At 34.8% G+C, this 19,512-nt stretch overlaps 1 protein-coding gene across 1 annotated transcript in view; it reads right to left on the bottom strand.

Annotated features, from left to right (window-relative positions):
• Positions 1 to 19,512, bottom strand: part of SLC30A7 (solute carrier family 30 member 7) — a 94,130-nt gene that overhangs the window by 53,737 nt on the left and 20,881 nt on the right. Inside the window, exons 3-7 of the mRNA XM_055340193.1 lie at positions 15,897 to 16,010; positions 11,579 to 11,666; positions 10,785 to 10,911; positions 4,975 to 5,118; positions 879 to 929 (exon numbers count right to left, since the gene is read on the bottom strand). Coding sequence (XP_055196168.1) covers positions 879 to 929; positions 4,975 to 5,118; positions 10,785 to 10,911; positions 11,579 to 11,666; positions 15,897 to 16,010 — 524 coding nt within the window. The remainder of the gene's footprint in view (positions 1 to 878; positions 930 to 4,974; positions 5,119 to 10,784; positions 10,912 to 11,578; positions 11,667 to 15,896; positions 16,011 to 19,512) is intronic.

The raw sequence follows: 19,512 nt of genomic DNA, 5'->3' as shown, positions 1-19,512 counted from the left end.
AGTTAATAAAAGGAGGAAGGTGAGGTGCTGGGAATTAGGAAACTTTGAATAATGAAGTCTAAAGGGAAATTGAGAGCCAAAGATCAGTTCATATCCCAAAAAGAAACTATCATAGTTCACAGACAAAACTGATTTTTCTCTGTCTTGTAAAATTTTGTAATTATCATTTTACATGACATGTAAGCTCCTGTTTAGGCATCATCATCTGATGCCTATGGATAGGACAAAGGTCTCACTTTGCATTATGTATATTCTAATATTAATATAACAGAGTTAACTTTTCAGAGCAATTTTACATTCATAGCAAAACTGAGCAGAAGGTACAGAGATTTCCCATATACCCCTGTCCTGGGCATAACATTCCAAATTGCCAAAATCCACTAGCAAAGTAGTACATTTGTTACAACTGATAAATTATACTGATATGTCATTATTATCCAAAGTCCAACTACATTAGAGTTCACTCCTGGTGATACATTCTAAGGGTCTGAACACATTATATACTTTTTCCTCTAAATTTTTCCACAATATAAATACATACTGAATATGGAACTTGGAAAAAATATTTAGTAATCCTATGGAGGCAAATATATTATTACAGTGTTACCATAGTCATTGGCATGGGTATTATTTATAGGTAAGCCGTATACTTTCTAAATATTATAATCTTATTATTAAATATAAGAAAATAGCCAAGTGACAGTTAAAAGAATGTATGCTAATATATCCAATAGTATATATTTACAAAGTCATAAGGAAAGATAATACTTTAAGACACAAATATTGTTATATATTTTTCTTAAAGGAACATTTCAGATAGCTCAACACAATGAAACCTGTTTCGTAAAACTGAGAAATAGACAAACTGCTTGTCATACCTTGTAAAATCTGTCTGCTGGGTCCAGCTGTTTCTTTTAAGGAGGGACCATCTGTAGAGAGTTAAGTTAAATTATTTTAAAATATATCTTCAATTCTCAATTCAATTTTTGTAATTCAGAGAAATTTTCATTCAAATATATCATGAAGGATGCATGATTATACAGCCACATCAGACTTATAAAATTATTTTTTAAATTTAATATAATAATTTAATGGAGACAGACATGGGCAATTTCAAAATGCATCAGTGGTACACAGTATTTAGGAAATCATTATATCAAGCAATCTGATAAAAAACAGTAAATTAAAAACATTGTGAAAGCCTTTTACTATTCCTAACATACCTTATACTACAGTTTGCTACACTACTTTTATAACTGGAAAACTCAGACAAAACAAATCCACTGTTGAAAGTTACAAGAAGGCCAAGAAATGATGCCAGGACAATATCCAGGATAACCGGACTGTGGCAAACAAGTATTTTCCCATAGTTTTTTTTTTAATTAATTAATTAATTATTTTTATAAAGATTTTATTCATGAGAGACACAGAGAGGGGCAGAGGGAGAAGCAGGCTCTATGCAGGGAGCCCGATGTGGGACTTGATCCCGGGACTCCAGGATCATGCCCTGGGCTGAAGGCAGGAGCTAAACCGCTGAGCCATCCATCCAGGGATCCCTTTCCCATAGTTTTTAGATGGATGTGGTCTTTCCCATAGTTTTTAGATGGATGTGGTAAGCTTTTCAAACAGAAGAGATAAAAATACTTTTAATTTTGCCTTTATGATGAAAAATTTAAAAATACTGCAATTTCTATACTTACTCTGAAGATACTTTAGCATGAAAGCAGAAAACATTGGTAAATAATATAAAAGATCAGTAATATTGAGATCATGAGGAAGACTGACAAGTTTTCTGAATATGTCTAGCAGAAAGCTTGCCTGACGCCATGGTTCTTGGCCCATGGTACCAAAGAGCTGACATATCCTTACTACAGCTTTGACACAGACTGTAACAATGCCAGAAGACACATAAAAGCCTAAGGCTGCACAATGATTTCTATCTGGATATGGCACTGCTATGGTGGGGAAAAATCATGCTGATTGTCAAAAGTGTTAACTGTTCTAAAAATCCAGCTCCTGATCAAGGCAAGACTTTGTCTGTAGGTAGTAGGTCCAGATAAAGACAATAATTTTTGACAGAATTATTTGGAAAGGTACATTCTGCTATACTATAATAATGGATATGTAAAATAATATAACTCTCACCTATGTATAAAATCTGAAAGGTCCTTTCAGACATAAAATTTGTTATCTGTGGTAGAGACTGGCTAGGTGTTTATCCCCCATTTCTTCTTCTTTGGGTAAAAACTAAACTACATTTCCCAGACTTCCCTGAGTTATATGTAACAGTATTAAGCAAAGAAATATCACAGGTAATCTACTTCTAGGTTAATAAGAATGTCCCACATGATCTTCTATGTACTCTATCTCAAGGTAGATGCAGGGAATCCAGTGGAGGATTCCAAAGCTCAAGAATCCCAGAGATAAAAGGAACCTGGATCCCTGAATTGAATGAGAAAGAGCACCCACCCTCTTTTACCCCATCAACCCAAGAGCAATATATAAACTTTTACCGCTTGAGTCACTAAGATACGTGCAGTTAAACCAAGCAAACAAAAAAAATCAGTTAGCTTTACTGACAGTGCAGCATTTCAACAAATAAGAAGCTCATCGTCTTTCCTGGTGAGACTATGATGTCTTTTATGGGCAATATGGAATCATGGCCCTATTATTTTTGTACCTCAGATTGGCTAATATACACTGAAGGCAAAAATAATAGCAAAAGAGAAGATTTTGATGTCAGACTTCTCCTTTTTTAAAAAAAATTATTTACTTATTTTAGAGAGAAAGTGCAGGGAGGAAGGGTGGATAGAGAGGAAGAGAGAATCTCCAGCAGACTCCCCACTGAATGAAGAGTCCTACAGGAGCTCAATCCTATGACCCTGAGATCATGACCCAAGCTGAAATCGAGTGGGACACTCAATTGACAAAAAAAACCAAGAGGCAGATGCTTAACGGATTGAGCCATCAAGGAGCCCCCAGAGTCAGATTTGTGTTTGAAGCTTAGTGTTTCATTTTACTAGTTACTATGATCTCCATGTACCCTGATGTCACATAAATTCTTTGCCCCTTATCCTTCTTTCCCTTGACCAAAAAAAGCTACCTCTCATTTATTTAGAATCTTACTACGATGCACTGCTCAAGGTCTAAAAAAAATTCTGGGGCAACAAACAAGGGGTCAATTACAAATATTGGTGGTAATGTTACAGAAATAATGACTCTATTGACTAGGTAACAAATCCTTTTGTAGGCAACACGGTTTCCAATTGTTTTTTAATACAATACAAAGATTAGCTAATGAAACTGTCAATTTATAGATCAAAAATAATTTTTGATAACAGATCACTATGTAATTTCTAGAATGTAATTCTGAAGGTGTTCGAAGAATTGACTGAAACTGCTATAAACAATATTTCTTCTAGTTAAGATTTCTTAGTACTTACACATAAAGCTAGAAAATAGGAACAGAAATACTGCCAAAACCTTTTTTATGCTGGTGTCATTTACCCATACACTAATTAAGAAAAAAAATTTAAGAAACAAAACAAATGGGGGCACCTGATGGCTCAAGTTGATTAAACATCCGACTCTTGATTTCAGCTCAGGTCATGAGGTTAAGACTCTCATCAGGCTCCATCAGGCTCTCATCAGGCTCCAAGATGGAGCCTGCTTAAGATTCTCTCTCTGCCTCTCCCTGCCCACTTGCCCATGCTCACTTGCTCTTTCAAGAAAAAAAGAAACAAAACGAATGAACAAAGGGAAAAAAAGGAGACAAACCAAAAAATAGACTCTTAACTAGTAAATAAACTGATGGTACCAGAGGGGAGGTGGGTGGGAGGATAAATGAAACAGCAGAAGGGGATTAAAAGTCCACTTATCTTGATGAGCACTGAATAATGTATACAATTGTTGAATCACTATAGTATACAACTTAAACTAATTTAACATTATATGTTAACTATACTGGAATTAAAGTAAAAACAAAAAGTAATAAATAAAACATATCAGTGTAACAGTTACAAAAATTAGTAAATTTTAGAGATTGATAAATTAGGGACTTAATATTCAATTTCCAAGACCCTTTTCAATTTTATTTTTTTTTCCTTTTCAATTTTCAAACCAAAAGTTTGAGGATTCTACATGGCAGGTACAGACAATACTTAGACATATAATTTTTTAAAAGATAAATCAGATTGTGGTATGTAAGCAGCTTTTATTAAGCTATACATTGAAATTTCATGAATTATTTAAAATATCATTTTAAAATATTAAGTTGATAAATACCTTATAACGTAGTACTCAATGCTATATATAAGTAGTATACAAAGATTTTTTTTTTTTTTTTAGATTTTTATTTATTTGAGTGAGAGAGCATGAGCAAGCGGCAGGGAGGGGCTGATGGAGAGGGAGAAGTCAACTCCCTGCTAAGCAGGGAGCTGGATGTGGGGCTTGATCTCAGGACCCTGGGATCATGACCTGAGCCGAAGGCAAACACTTAGCCACTGTCTGAGCCACTCAGGTGCCCCAGCATACAAAGATTTCTAAGGAAACAGAGAGGTATCAGATGATACTCACCAAAAATTACAATGAAAATGTGAAAAACTGAAAACCCCTATTGTATTTTTATAAGCCTATCAGTAGTACAAAAGGCCTACATACTTTAAAAATTATAATTTTCATTTGCTAAAATGCAATTCTCATTCACCGACACTCATTTAAAATAGTGGTACATAGTACAATATACTCACTGAAAAAAAGCAATATCTATGGCATTATAAGGAGTTATTTTCATTATATACTAAAAATGAACTAACCCTGGGAACCATTTAATCTGATTCATTAGAAAGGAAGTTGATTACAAAATCTTTTTGATTACAAAACCTTTTCAAGAGACTACTTCAACTAAAAAAGTAATCTATACAAAATTTCTGCATATGAAAGGCTGTCATTTGAAACTATTTCGGCTATACTCACCATGTGAATGAAAGTGTCCATGTCCATGAGCATGATCATGACTATGTGCAGCACCATGTTTTAATTCATGACTATGGCAATGATCTCCATGGCCATTGGCCTGATCCAGAACACCATTAAAAAGGGAATGACTGTGTCCATGGCCTAAAAAGTAGGTAGAACAAGAAGTATTTAAAAATACATCATATAAACGGTTACAATAATACTGATATCAGTGAAAAGAATTGGCTCCAAAAAGCAATTCAATTAAATAAAGATTTACTTATAAAAAGTGTTATAGATTCATTAAAACTGACTGAGTTCCTACCATGGAGTATGGGAAGGAAATGAAAGTATGGAGGGAAGTGGCAGACTTTACTGGAGATGAAAATAAGTGAGAAGTACAAAGAAATATTTAGAGATTAGACAATGTTATTCATTCACATTAGGAAATACTTATCTGGAACACATGTTCTAGGCACTGCAGATAAAGCAGTGAAGAGCACGGACAAAAATCTTAGCAAAAGCTTTGCAAAGTACTATTACATATACTATCAAAGATAAAACAAAATGTATGCATATGGTCACTTTGAGGCAGATGCAACAGACGCAGGGAAGCCTCTGTATTTGGTAAAAGAACAGAATTACATTATAGCAGTAGAATCCTTAAAACAACAACAAAATAATGCAGAATCAATCCTCTGTCCCTATGAGACCTGACAACTACTAAACCATCAAAGAAACATACAAGCTATTCCAAAGCAAAGAAAAAGACTGGATACTACCCAATTCAAAAACATCACTAATGTTCACAAAAATCCTAAATACCAGTAAACCAAATCCAGTGTTGCATTATATGAAAAATAATGAATAGGGGGAGATCAACTTCCAAAATGGTGGAGAGGTAATACTGGCAAATTAGCTCTCTCTCTAAAACAAGAAACTATAAGGGACACATTAAAAATCAACCAGTTCAAAACTCATAATTAACCAAACCAAAACCAGAAAACAAACTAAAAAGCACCCATCCAAGAAGTTACCAAACCTCTTTAAGACTAGAGGGTTTCTGCCGTTTTTTTTTTAAAGGTTTTATTTATTTCTTCATGATATATCTAGATATATCTAGAGATATATCTATATATCTATATCTATATCTATACATATATATATATATATATATATATAGAGAGAGAGAGAGGCAGAGACACAGGCAGAGGGAGAAGCAGGCTTCATGCCAGGAGTCTGATGCGGAACTCGATCCCGGGACCCCAGGATCGCGCCCTGGGTCAAAGGCAGGCGCCCAACCACTGAGCTCCAAAATACATGAAGTAGGGACACCTAGGTGGCCTGGTATTGAGCATCTGCCTTCGGCTCAGGGCATGATCCTCGGATCCTGGATCGAGTCCTGCAGTGGGCTCCCTGCTCAGTGGGGAGCCTGCTTCTCCCTCTGCCTGTGTCTCTGCCTCTCTGTGTGTGTATTGAGAGACTCAATAAATTGAGAAGAACCTAAAATCCTAAAGTGTCATCTGATCACAATGGAATTAAATTAGATACCAACAGAAGAAAAATGAAAGACATACTCTTAAATAACTAATAGTACAAAGAAGAAATCACATGGGAAAATGAAAAATACTTTGATGAAAATGAAGTGAAAACACATGACATATCAAACTTACATATTATAATTCAGTAGTACTTAGAAGAAAAGACATTTAAAAATATTAAAGCAGAAATAAATAAGAGAAGAGAAAAACAACAGGAAAAAAATGATAAAACCAAAAGGAAATTCTTTGAAAAAATAAAATAAAATTGATAAACCTTTAACCAGACTATCCAAGAAAAAAATGACAGAAGGCCTGAACTACTAAAACTGGGAAAAGAGAGGTCTTTACTGCTGACTTTATGGAAATAGAATAAATTTTTAAAAAGTCATTTATAAACAAGTAAACAAATAATGTAGATGGAATGGACAAATGGACAAACATTCCTAGAAATACAGAAATTATTGAAACAGAATCAAGAGGAAACAGAAATGTGAACATACCTATCACAGGCAAACGAAGAAAAAAAGAGAGGAAAAAAGAATATATTAAAAACTTCCAAAAAAGAAAAATCCATGCCCAGATGACTTCACTGCAGCAAACATTTAAAGCATACCAACACTTAAAAAAAAAAAAAAAATGAATACCAATACTTCACTCTTCTTCACCTACCCTCTTAAAAAAATAAATAACAGAACACTTCCCAATTCAATACATAAGACCAGTATTACCCTGATACCAATGGTATCCAAAGACACCAAAAGAAAACTGCAGACCAGGGACACTTCGGTGCCTCAGTGGTTGAGCAACTGCCTTTGGCTTGGGGCGTGATCCCGGGGTCCAGGACAGAGTCCCGTATTGAGCTCTCCTTACAGGGAGCCTGCTTTTCTCTCTCTCTCTCTCTCTCTCTCTCTCTCTCTCTCTCTGTCTCATGAATAAATAAAATCTTGAAAGAAAAAGAAAGAAAGAAAGAAAGAAAGAAAGAAAGAAAGAAAGAAAGAAAGAAAGAAAGAAAGGAAGGAAGGAAGAAAGAAACTGCCGACCAAAATTCCTTAATAAGAAAGACACTAAGTTTCAACAAAATACTAGCAAACCAAGTAAAGCAACAGCAACCATGGCCAAATGGGATTTGTCCTAAGAATGAAAAGGAGGTTCAATATCCAAAAATCAAGCAATGTAATACACCATATTAATAGAATATAGGATAAAAACCAACCAATCATCTCAAAAAAGAAAAAAAAAAGCTGTGAAAACTCAATACCCTTTTGTAATAAAAACACCTAGTAAACTAGGAAGAAATGAACTTCCTCAACCGGATAAAGGGCATTTCTGAAAAACCCATGGCTAACACAGCTAACATATTTAATGAAGAAAGACTGAATGCTTTCACCCTAAAATCAAGAAAAAAAGAATGTCTTCTCTCATCACTTCTATTTAATATTGTACTGAAGAAGCAGGGCGCCTGGGTGGCTCAGTTGGTTAAATGTAGGACTCTTGGTTTCCACTCAGGTCATGATCTCCAGGTTACAGGATTGAGCCCTGCCTTGGGCTGAGTTCATTGGAGAGTCTGCTGTGTCAAAATAATCTTTTTAACAAATGGTACTGAGGCAACTGGAGATCTATTTATATATATATTGGCTCCCAAATCATTTTCTTGTATACATTTGTCACACACCATTTATTTTTTTTTAAATTTTTTTTTTTTTTATTATTATTTATGATAGTCACACACAGAGAGAGAGAGGGAGAGACACACAGGCAGAGAGAGAAGCAGGCTCCATGCACCGGGAGCCTGACATGGGATTCGATCCTGGGTCTCCAGGATCACGCCCTGGGCCAAAGGCAGGCGCCAAACCGCTGCGCCACCCAGGGATCCCGTCACACACCATTTAAAAAAATTGACTGAAAATGGACCATATACGTCAAAGCACATCTAAATGGATACATTTTAACCATAAAATTTAAGGATGGTTCCTTAAAAGAAATCTATCAATGTAATTACAAATTTTAAATTAATTAAGGAGGAAAATATTGATTACTTCAATAGATGGAGGAAAAGTAATATCCTTAATTTGATAAAGTAGTTTCATCAAAAACAAACCATAAACATTAGACCAAATGGTAAAACTTTACTAGCATTCTTTATTTATTTAAGGAAGAATGCATATTAAAGTCATCTGGAGAGCTTTAAAACATGCTGATATTTGGGTCTTCCTCCAGATGTTCTGATAAAAATGTTCTGGGATTAAACCTGGGCATCAGTGTTTTTTTTTTTAAGTTACTCAGGTGATCATCCAGGTTGATACAAGGATACAAACTAAGTATTTCCTTTTTTAAAAGATTTATTTATTTATTCATGAGAGACACAGACTGAGAGAGAGAGAGCGAGAGCGCAGAAACACTGGCAGAGGGAGAATCAGGCTCCCCGCAGGGTGCCTGACACATTAGGATAAGGACCTGAGCCAAAGGCAGGTGCCCAACTGCTGAGCCACCCAGGCGTCCCCAAACTAAGTATTTCTAATCAACACTGTGCTAGAGGTCCTGGTTATGTAAAAAGACAAGCAGGAATAATAGTTTTTATTCTTAATAGTAATAAAAACATTCAACTACCTAAAAATGAACTGACCAAAAAATATAAAAATATTAAAAAGTAGCTAAGACAATTTAGTAAAAGACAAAAAATTTTTTAAACACTTCCAATCAAAATCCCAAAAAGATTTTTCATACAACTCGACAAGCTGATGAAAAAATCAATTAAGCAAGACAGCCCAACTAACTTTGAAATGCAATTTAAAATAGGCTAAAAGTGTTCTTTTACCTCAATGGGGTAAAAGGCAGGTTAATAATTGGTGCTTGGAAAACTGTTTATTCACACTGAAAAAAAAAAAGTTAAGTCGTAATTCACCCCAACACGAAAACAAATTACATACAAAGGAGCAAAATGGATGAGGAGAAACACCCTGATATTTTAACACTATTAAAGTACAAGAGTGTATGTTTATGACTAATAGGAAACTTCTCAAATAAAATATAAAACATATCAGAAAAAATGTAAGACAGAAAAACTAAGACTATATCTAAATTAAGAACCCCTACATAAAAGTGTAAAGATAAGCCATAGATTGGGAAAAGATGTTTGCAATACATAAAAAGATTAGTATACAAAATGTATAAATATATAAGATATATAAAAATTATTATAAATTAAGAAGACCACAGAAAAACAAGCAAAAATAAATCGACAATTTTAGAAGAGGAAGAACTTGAATGGCCTAAAAACATACAGAAAGATTTTCAACCTCATTACTAGTCAGAGAAATAATAAATAAAATGAGGTATCATTTTTATCAAAGTATTAGCAAAATAGTTTTAAACCCATAATAATAAGTTTTAATGTGAGTGGGAGAAATTAGCATTGGCATTCATTGCCAGGGTAAATGTGGATGACAGTCATTTTGGAAGGGCAATTTGCTATTGTCTATTGAAACTAAAAACTGTACTTCCCGTGTTCCAGCAACTCTATTTATATTCCAGCACAGTGCAATTCAAAGAACATTCTGTGATGATGGACATGTTCTATATATGCTATCCAATATGACAGCGCTATGTGGCTACTGAGCACTTGAACTATCACTTGTGTAACTGAAGAAGTGCATTTTTAATTTTATTAAATTTAAGTAACTGTAATTTAAATTTAAACAGTCACATGTGACTAACAGCTACCAAACTGGACAGTACAGCTTTGGAAAAACACTTGCATATGTTCACAAGGATATGAATATGGAAAGGACTTAAAAAGTGTATATACAGAAGACTAGTTAAATAAGCCACAGTATCCGACACCATGGAGTTTCATGTGTTAACAAGAGAAAGTGGACTGATGCATACCAAATAGCAGGATTTCAAAGACAGATGGTATAATAAATTTCATACCCACAAACACTATAGTTTTTACTAGCTAGATTTATTTTGTGATTTTTAAAGTTTATTTGTTGGTTTTATATAAGTGGTGTCATACTAAACAGATAAGCTACAGAGGTCTGGAGGAATCCACACCAAACTTGATAGCATGTAATCTTGAGATGATACTCAGATGGAGGAAGATGGAGAAGTGGGAGTGATGGTTTTGGAAGACATAAATAAGAATCTATTAACATATTATTTCTGTTATTAAAGATCAGCATAGAATTTGAATTTATCAATTTTCAAATGTGATATTGAATGATATCAAAAGTGATAATTATGATGGAAAAGAGAAAATGAAGAAACAAAGGGTTCTAACCATCATACCAGAGCCATGAGAATGTCCATGACCTCCATGCTTGAAAACAAATATTCCTACTAGGTTTACCACAAACCCAAGAATTGAAACAAGAAGCAGTCTCTCATGGTGTACATCTGGAGGGGCTAATGCTCTCTAGAAAACACATAATACAAAAAAGGGAATTGAAATAATTTCTGATTGATCAACTGGTCAAAACAAAAAGCAATCTTTAAAATTTTTTAGTTATTTTCAAAATGAAAAGCATTCTAAAAATATATGCCAAACAGTCTATAGAGGAAAAAAAAACAAAAAAAAACAGTGCTCACTTAATGCAGACAAGGTAATAGTTATTATTTTTAAATAAACACCAATATTTAAAAGCATGACTATTTGGTCTAAAACCCATCCCTCTTTGGTATCTTAAATAATACTGCCATTCATTTTAAGTTCATTGATTTTTCAATTTTCTCTCTCTTTTTTTAAATATACCAAATATAAAAGTTCACTGGCAAAACTCTCAGGTTCTATTTTAAGAACTCTTCCCAACAGACCTCACTACCCGGATTGTGCCTTTACTTTTCAGAGTTAACGCTTCATTCATACCATTTAATTGTTTTGAATTTCAAGTAGTTTCACATATATTTAATTTTTTCAACTACTTTCTAAGCTCTTTTTTTTTTGTAAGCTTCTCTTATACAATAATTTATCTAACCTAAGACTGTCCTCAGTAATAGTGTGAAAACAGTGCACATGTATCTTTAGTTCATAAACATTTTTGTTAGAAATGTAATTTACTGACTCTAATCATTATTTACAATACCTCAACTCCTTCTGAGAAAATAAAAAAAGCAGTGAAGATCAAAAATAGGCCATTGACAAAGCCAGCCAGAACTTCCGCTCTAACATACCTAAGGAAGAGCAAACAATTGAATTATCATTTCTTAAAAATCAAATCATAAATTTATATACAATCAGAAATTCTAAACCACATTATATAAGCAGCCAGCAAAGTCCTAGTATTTATAATATAGTGTTTTATTCTATATATATATATATAGTAGAAATGAGGAAATGAATTATTACAAATTATGTATAATAGCACAATACCACAAAATACATTCACTTCTGCAAGCCAATCAAAAGATCTTCTTAGAGTAAGTAGATTTAGAAAGACCTCTTCCACAGAAATGTAAATCTCAAGTCGCCCCTGGACTAGACAAATAGGCACAGAAGGAAAGATCGAGAGATAAAAAGTAGAAGAAAAAGAAGGGTTTTTTGAACTTACTGCTTCTTTTCTAAGAACTTCTTATACTTTTTGTTTTGTACCTTTCAGCTTTCAAATCTCTGGAAAATGGAATTTTGATTTGAAGGAAAATAAAATTATTTCTGAGTCATCCTACAGACAACTTTGAGATTTATACTTCTACCACTCTTTTCTAAGATTAATAAATCTAACAAAAAATTTTCAATTACCTATTTTTAGAATCAATTCTAGCTTCATATGATACTACTTAAATTATTTTTAAAAGATCTGTCTTTTCCTCCATGGACTTCTGAAGCTTTCTGCTTCCTACCTGCATGAAGCATCGGGGAAAGATTTTATTTTTTCCATAAGGTATTATCTGGCTATTAAAGTCATGAGAACCAACTTTAATCTGGCAGTTTTACATGTCCTAACATTATTCAAAGGGTGCTGACAGCAGTTAATTACTCTGGTCCATAAACAAAAATAATAGGAGCATCAAAAATACCGCTTTTTCTAGCTTTCTATGTCAACTTCTAGATAATACAATTTTTACTATAAAAAATGTTTAAAGTAAAGAGAACAAACTCTTTAAAATGTACTCTATTCAGTTACATTGGAGTTTGCTCTGTCAGTACACTCCAACATAGCATATATTTCTGCACTCAGAAATAATGCATACTTCTACCTTCTAACACATACAAATGAATTAAATTTACATAATATTTGTCAGAACATATGCCTTTTTATCTTTCATGAGAGAACATTCATTAAATTCAGCTTGCTTTCCATAGCAAACACTTAGGAACTTATCTAATATATCAGCAGGGTTACTAACCTAAAATGAAAAGCATTTTCTTTTAACCCACTCTTCTACTCTCATAGTTAATGCGAAAGCCTTTTGTCCTTGAGTTCCATTAGACTTCAAGATCAAAGGTAGAAATGTTTTTCAGGCATCTTTTTGTCTCTAATGTCTACCTCAGTAGGTACTCCATAAATTCTGACAAACTGTTGGTCTAAAGTGATTTAATTAGGCTTAAGATATTTGCTGAACTTGGTTACAGAATTCAAGTGAAAAACTTGTGAAAACTAGACATACTTGCCTTTACAAATGACTGTTTACTTGAACACAGTGAGTCTTGGAATTAAAACATACCACATTCATAAATTTGCTACTGCCTCATTAAGTATGAAGACATCTGAATTCTTTAGCCAGGGCAAAAAAAAAAAAGATACAGTGTATGTACATATATATAAAGGCATGTACATATGCATGTAGCTATCAGACATATATTACTTTTATGCTGGCACTACTATTTTAAAAATAGGAGTGTGACCAGACACAAAGATGATTTTTCTATAAACAAATACAGAAAAGTCTTCTGCCTCTCATATTTCTTCTATTATTATTTTTAATGATTGTATTTATTTATTTATGAGAGACACAGAGAGGCAGAAGGAGAAGTAGGCTTCCTGTGGGGAGTGTGATGTGGGACTCGATCCCAGGACCCCGGGATCAGGCTCTGAGCCAAACACAGATAGATGCTCAACCACTGAGCCACTCAGGTGCCCCTCTGCTATTATTTTTCTATTGCAGTCAGTCGGCTACTGTGATCATACTGAACCAGGGGTGGGGAACGGGGCAGGTATTGGGGATTCATCTTTAGGCTTAGCCTATTCAGTGTCATTTTGATGTACTGGTACTTAACATTTTACTGGCACTGCTACTTAACTACTGTAGCAATGATTAATAGATTCAAATGTTGCATCAGATTTTACTCCCTAATTTTTCCCTTCTCAAAAGAAAAAAGCAAACAAGAAGACAAAACAAGAAACAAAAAGATGGCAAAAAAGGTGGCATATCACTCCTTTATATAAACTAGTTAACGCTGAATAGTAAAACCTGCTATGGTACTGAAGGTATTCAAAGCTATTCCTAAAAACCATCTTACAGTGGGAGATTATGTATTCTAAATAGAAAATAATAGATACACTTAGATTTAAGGAACTGAGAATTTTTATAGTTACCTGTTTATCCTGAAAAATAATTTAAAAAATTTTTTTCTCAAAAACTTAAGATATTCTAATCAGATTTTTGATATACAATATATATAAATTATTAATTTTCCAACACAAGATTAGAATCTTACACGCAATCTTTCTTTAATGATTCAAAATATACTAAGAATTTTTTGATTGCATAGTCATGGAAAATGTTCTCTTTTGAGCTGTTTGAATTTATAGATATACAGATCCCTCACTGTAGTCTACAAAAACAGTAGAATTAGTGGTTTTTGTCTGACTTTTTGTAATTTTACAAATAACCACATCACTTCAGTTAAACCCCAAATCAGTAAGTTCTGTCACAGAATTTTATTTACCCTTGTTTCAGCACTTGTCACAACATAGTTACTATGTTTTTACAGCACTATTTCCCCATTAGAGCACAAGTTCCTCCAAGGCAGAAGCCATATCTTATTTGTCTTTATAAGCAGCAAAAGATTAGACTCCTAGTGGGCTCTCAATAAATATCTGGAGAACAAGAGCATGTACAAGAGAAAGTGCATGCATGCTGGCTCAAGAACAAAAGCAAAGGTGAAGGGAAAGAGGAAGCCGAGAAGGAACAAGAGTAAAAAGAGAGAACAAAGCAGTGTGCCTAAGACAGTGGATGGACGCAGGCAGGAGAGAGAATGAGAGACACCTCAGGGGAGGATCAGTGAGAGAAGGAAAGAGAATAGGAGAGAACTAAGATTAAGGCATTCAGAGAGAGGGAGGGGGAACAAGAAAGAGCCTGAGAGATACAGTGGTTACAGGTAGAGGGAGAGATGTGCAGGAGAGAAAGAGGGAGGGGAGAGTGGAAGGCTGAGGACTCTGGAAAGACCATGAGCACGGACACAAGGAACAGGGAAGAGAGAACAAGAGAGGGGAGAAGGGAATTCAGGAGAGATGACAGAGGATAAGTATGGGGATGAGAGTGAAAGAAAACAGGGGAGGAAAGAAAGGAGAGACTGTGAGAAAGCACTCACAAGGAAGGGGGACAGAGAGGAAAGGGTCAACAAGTGAGAAGGGAGAATGGGGAGCCGGGAAGAGAAAGAGGGGGGAGACAGAGAAAGAGGATATTATCCTTGAGAGCTGTACACATAAATAATAATTGCACTGCAAAATATTGTATGACTTCAAAAAAGAAAACACTCAGGCAGAGTCAAACACTGGACACTCTGCTGCTTCCCCCAATCAGAGATGGCAAAAGGCCAACTTGGCCTCTAAATACTCCTAGGCTCAGAAGTGAGAGCAGATGTTCCAATATAGTCTCTCCAGCATAGAAACACTCTCCAAATATTTGATTAATTATCCAAATTGAGCAAGAGTATAAAAAGGAGTATTTTTCATAAAAGCAGAGCTGAAGAGGGTAATATAAAATCATATTAGGAAACAATTAATTTAAATAAATTAATAGCAAAATATCCCTTTACAAAAGAAAAAGAAACATGACTATTTTCATATACTGAAACCTTCTTCTTCTAAAAAAAAAAATAGGTTAAGAGTTAAGAAAATCCCCCATCTAGCAAAAAATCTGTCTTACCTCTAAGCAAAAGAACTAGATACAAAAAAAGAGAGAGAGAGAGAGAGAGAGAGAGAGAGAGAGAGAGAGGTATATGTTGTACATTCCAATTAAAGACTATTCAAAAATAGGTAAAATGAATCTACTAAGTTGGGGAAGTGGTTGTTACCCTTGGGGTGCTACATGGGAAGAAACCAGGAGGAGGCATGAGAAGGGGGTTTAAGGGTTCAAGTTACACAAATATGTTAAATTTGTGAACATTCATGTGCTCAAGATTTGTGCATTTTCTGTATTTCTTATACTTTAATAAAAAAAGTTTTTTAAAAGTCTTACCCATAAGAGAAAGCATCATTATCTCTCCATTTTGAAATAACAGATGCTGCCAATCCAGCCAAAATGGCAGTGCTATCGAAAAACATGTGAAAAGAGTCGGAAATCAAGCCTAAGCTGTAAAAGAACAGACATATTGGCATATTATAACAGTAATCAAATAGTGAGCATTCTTCTCTAAATTCATTAAATGTCCTATGCTTACCAGGTAACTAATCTTCTAAATAGACAACCCTGAAATATGATACATAGAGAGATAGTAACGGTAAGTTTTAAATATCTGAGGACTCTGACGCCCGCTGCCCAAGAAAAAAACCGAGCTTCTGGTCAAAGAGGGGTAGAAACAAAGCTAGCTGCTACTGGATGAGGGGCAGGAATCTGCCCACCCTCTGGTCACTGGCAAATGTCAGCTGTCACTGAAAGAGAGGGAGAAAAAACCAGCCACCTGCTGCTGGGGGCAGTCTGAAGCCAGGTTGGGCCCAAGATCTTACACTGATAAAAAGCAAAGGTTGCTGCTGTTTAAAGAGGGGTTAAGACAGTTTTTCCTTCTCTTGATACCAAGCTGTCGGGAGAGGTGGGAGAAGGGGAAGGAACATTAATAATGCCCATTCTGGCACTCAGGTGTCAAGGGACTGCCTAAAACTAAGGCTCCAGGAGGAGAACCAAATTCTCTCTCCTCCGTAACCAAAGTCTTGACTAGAATATAAAACCAGAGCAATCTACCTCTGAGAGCTGAGCAAGAGCACAGAGATTCCCCTGTGACAAGGTGTGTAGGGCCTGCTGAAAACTGACAATGCAGCAAGAACACTGAGAAAAACCCTCCAGGGTCCCAAACCCTACACTAAACATAAGGTGGTAAAAGTCACTTTAAAAAAGCCACTAAAAAAATAAGTTAGTGACTTACTGAAATTAACTATCAAGAACAAAAATACAAAACCCAGCTAGTCAACTACTGATCAGACTCAAAACCTCACATTAATGGCCTGACAAAATAATAAGTGTGCACATTTCTGGGCATCAATACAATTAACCTTGGTCCCTCCCTTCCCCTGCTCATGCTCTCTCAAATAAATAAATAAAACCTTAGAAACAAAACAAAATAAAACAGAAAAAACCTTGGTCCCTTTATTTTTTTAAACATAATATCCAACACTCAATAAATATTTATAGACACATAAGATCAAAGGGCCAAAAAACCACCACCAACAAAAACCCCACTGTCAAGAGCTAAAGCAATCAACAGAATCAGAATCAGAAAAGGCCTAGAGATTGGACTATGATGGAGACTTTAAAACAAATATGACTAATATGTTAAAGGATGTTGTATAAAGTTGGAGAAAATTCATCAACAAATTGGGGGACTTTTCACAGAGATAGAAACTATAAAAGAATCAAATGGAAATGACAAAAACATTTTTAAAAAATCATAATATTGAAGATAAATAATAACCTACATGGGCTTCTGAGCAGAAGGAACACGAACGAAAGAATCATGTCAAGAGAAATTATCCAAAGTAAAACACAAAGAAGAAAAGGAGTGGAAAAAAAAACCAAAAACAAAAACAGAACAAAGCAGTAAAAGTCTTTAACAGTATTAAGGAGACTAAAATACAAATATTTGGTCTCTCAGTACCGGAGAAGAAAGAATAGAGAAAGTATTTAAAGAGGAAATGCTTGAGAATTTTTAAAAACAAACCACATATTCAAGACATTTAAAATATCCCAAGCTGGGATGCCTGGGTGGCTCAGCGGTTTGGCGCCTGCCTTCAGCCCAGGGTGTGATCCTTGGAGACCCAGGATTGAGTCCCGCGTCGGGCTCCCTACATGGAGCCTGCTTCTCTCTTTCTGTGTCTCTGCCTCTCTCTCTGTATCTCTCATTAATAAAAAATAAATAAAACCTTTTTAAAAATAAAATAAAATATCCCAAGCTGAGGAAAATCTCTCCACACTTCACAAACTGCTCAATACCAAAGAGAAAGAGAATATCTTGACAACAGCCAGAAAAAGGAAAAACAAAGATAAGACCAACAGTATATTATTTTCATCACAAACTACTCAAGACAGAATAATGGAGTGATGTCCTTAAAGCATTGAAAAAAAAAAGTCAACCTTAAATTCTGTATCTAGCAAAATATCTTTCAAAAATGAACACAAAGATTCTTCCAGATAACCAAAGCAGAGAGAACTCATTGCCAGCAGATCTGAGTTAAAAGAATGAAAGTTCTCCAAGCAGAAATATGTTACGATGGAAACTTAGATTTGTGTAAAGAAACAAAGATTACTGAAAATTAGTGGGTAAATACAAAAGATCTTTTTTTCTTATTTTTAGTAACTTTAAAAGATCATTGGAAAAAAAGAGGGAAAAAACAAACAAAAACTTTGATAATATCAACAAAATTCACAACCTTTAAGTAAACTGACCATGAAAAATGAGAAAAGACTAAAATTACTAAAATGAGGAATGAAAAAAATACACTACTGACTTTACATAAATAAAAAGAATCATAAGAAAATACTATAGTTACAAGCCAGCAAATTATGTAACATAGATGAAAAAGCCACATTCCTGGAAACAATCTTGCAAAACTGACTCAAGAAAGTTTTTTGAATAGCCTTATAACAAGCTAATAGATTGAATGAACAATTGTAAAACTTCCAACAAAGAAAAGGCCATGCCCAGACAGCTTCACTGGTAAATTCTGCCAAACATTTAAAGAACAATAAATATCAATCCCTTACAAAGACTCCAAAAAAAAAAAAAAAAGATGTCGAAAGAATGCTTCCCAATTCATTAAGAGCAGTATTATTACCCTTATACCAAAATGAGACATCAGACACCACAAGAAATGAAACAGACTAATCTTTCACAAATACACATACAAAATCTTCAACATATACTAGCCAATGGAATCTAAGGATATATATTTTAAAAAATACACACTATAACCAAGTGGGATTAATCCGAACAATGCAAGGTTGGTTCCATATGTGAAAATCAATTGATCTAACCCATTGTATCAATAGGATTAAAACCAAAAGCCACATGAACACTTCAACAGGTGCGAAGAGTTTGACAAAATTTAACACTTCTCTTTGTAATAAAAACACTCGGGGATCCCTGGGTGGCGCAGCGGTTTGGCGCCTGCCTTTGGCCCGGGGCGCGATCCTGGAGACCCGGGATCGAATCCCACGTCAGGCTCCCGGTGCATGGAGCCTGCTTCTCCCTCTGCCTGTGTCTCTGCCTCTCTCTCTCTCTCTGTGTGTGTGTGACTATCATAAATGAATAAAAAAAAAAACACTCAACAAACTTGGAATAGAGAGAATTTGCTCAATTCTTAAATGGCATCTACAAAAAACCCACAGCACCATTAATGGCTAAGGATTAAATGCTTTCCCCTAAGATCAGATACAAGATGAAGATGTCCCCTCTCACCACTTCTATTTAACATTGTACTGGAGGATCTAACAAGGGAAGTTTGGCAGGAAATAAAAGACACCTAGATAGGAAGTGAAGGAGTAAAACTATCACTATTTGCAGATGACAGGATATCATGTATAAAAATCTTAAGACTCGAGGAGGGGCAAGATGGCAGAAGAGTAGGGTCCCCAAACACCTGTC

The sequence above is a fragment of the Nyctereutes procyonoides genome, unplaced genomic scaffold (genome assembly GCF_905146905.1).
Source record: "Nyctereutes procyonoides isolate TBG_1078 unplaced genomic scaffold, NYPRO_anot_genome, whole genome shotgun sequence".
Lineage (NCBI taxonomy): Eukaryota > Metazoa > Chordata > Mammalia > Carnivora > Canidae > Nyctereutes > Nyctereutes procyonoides.
The sequence above is the reverse complement of the archived record's forward strand: the minus strand, read 5'-3'. Positions and strand labels throughout refer to the sequence as shown.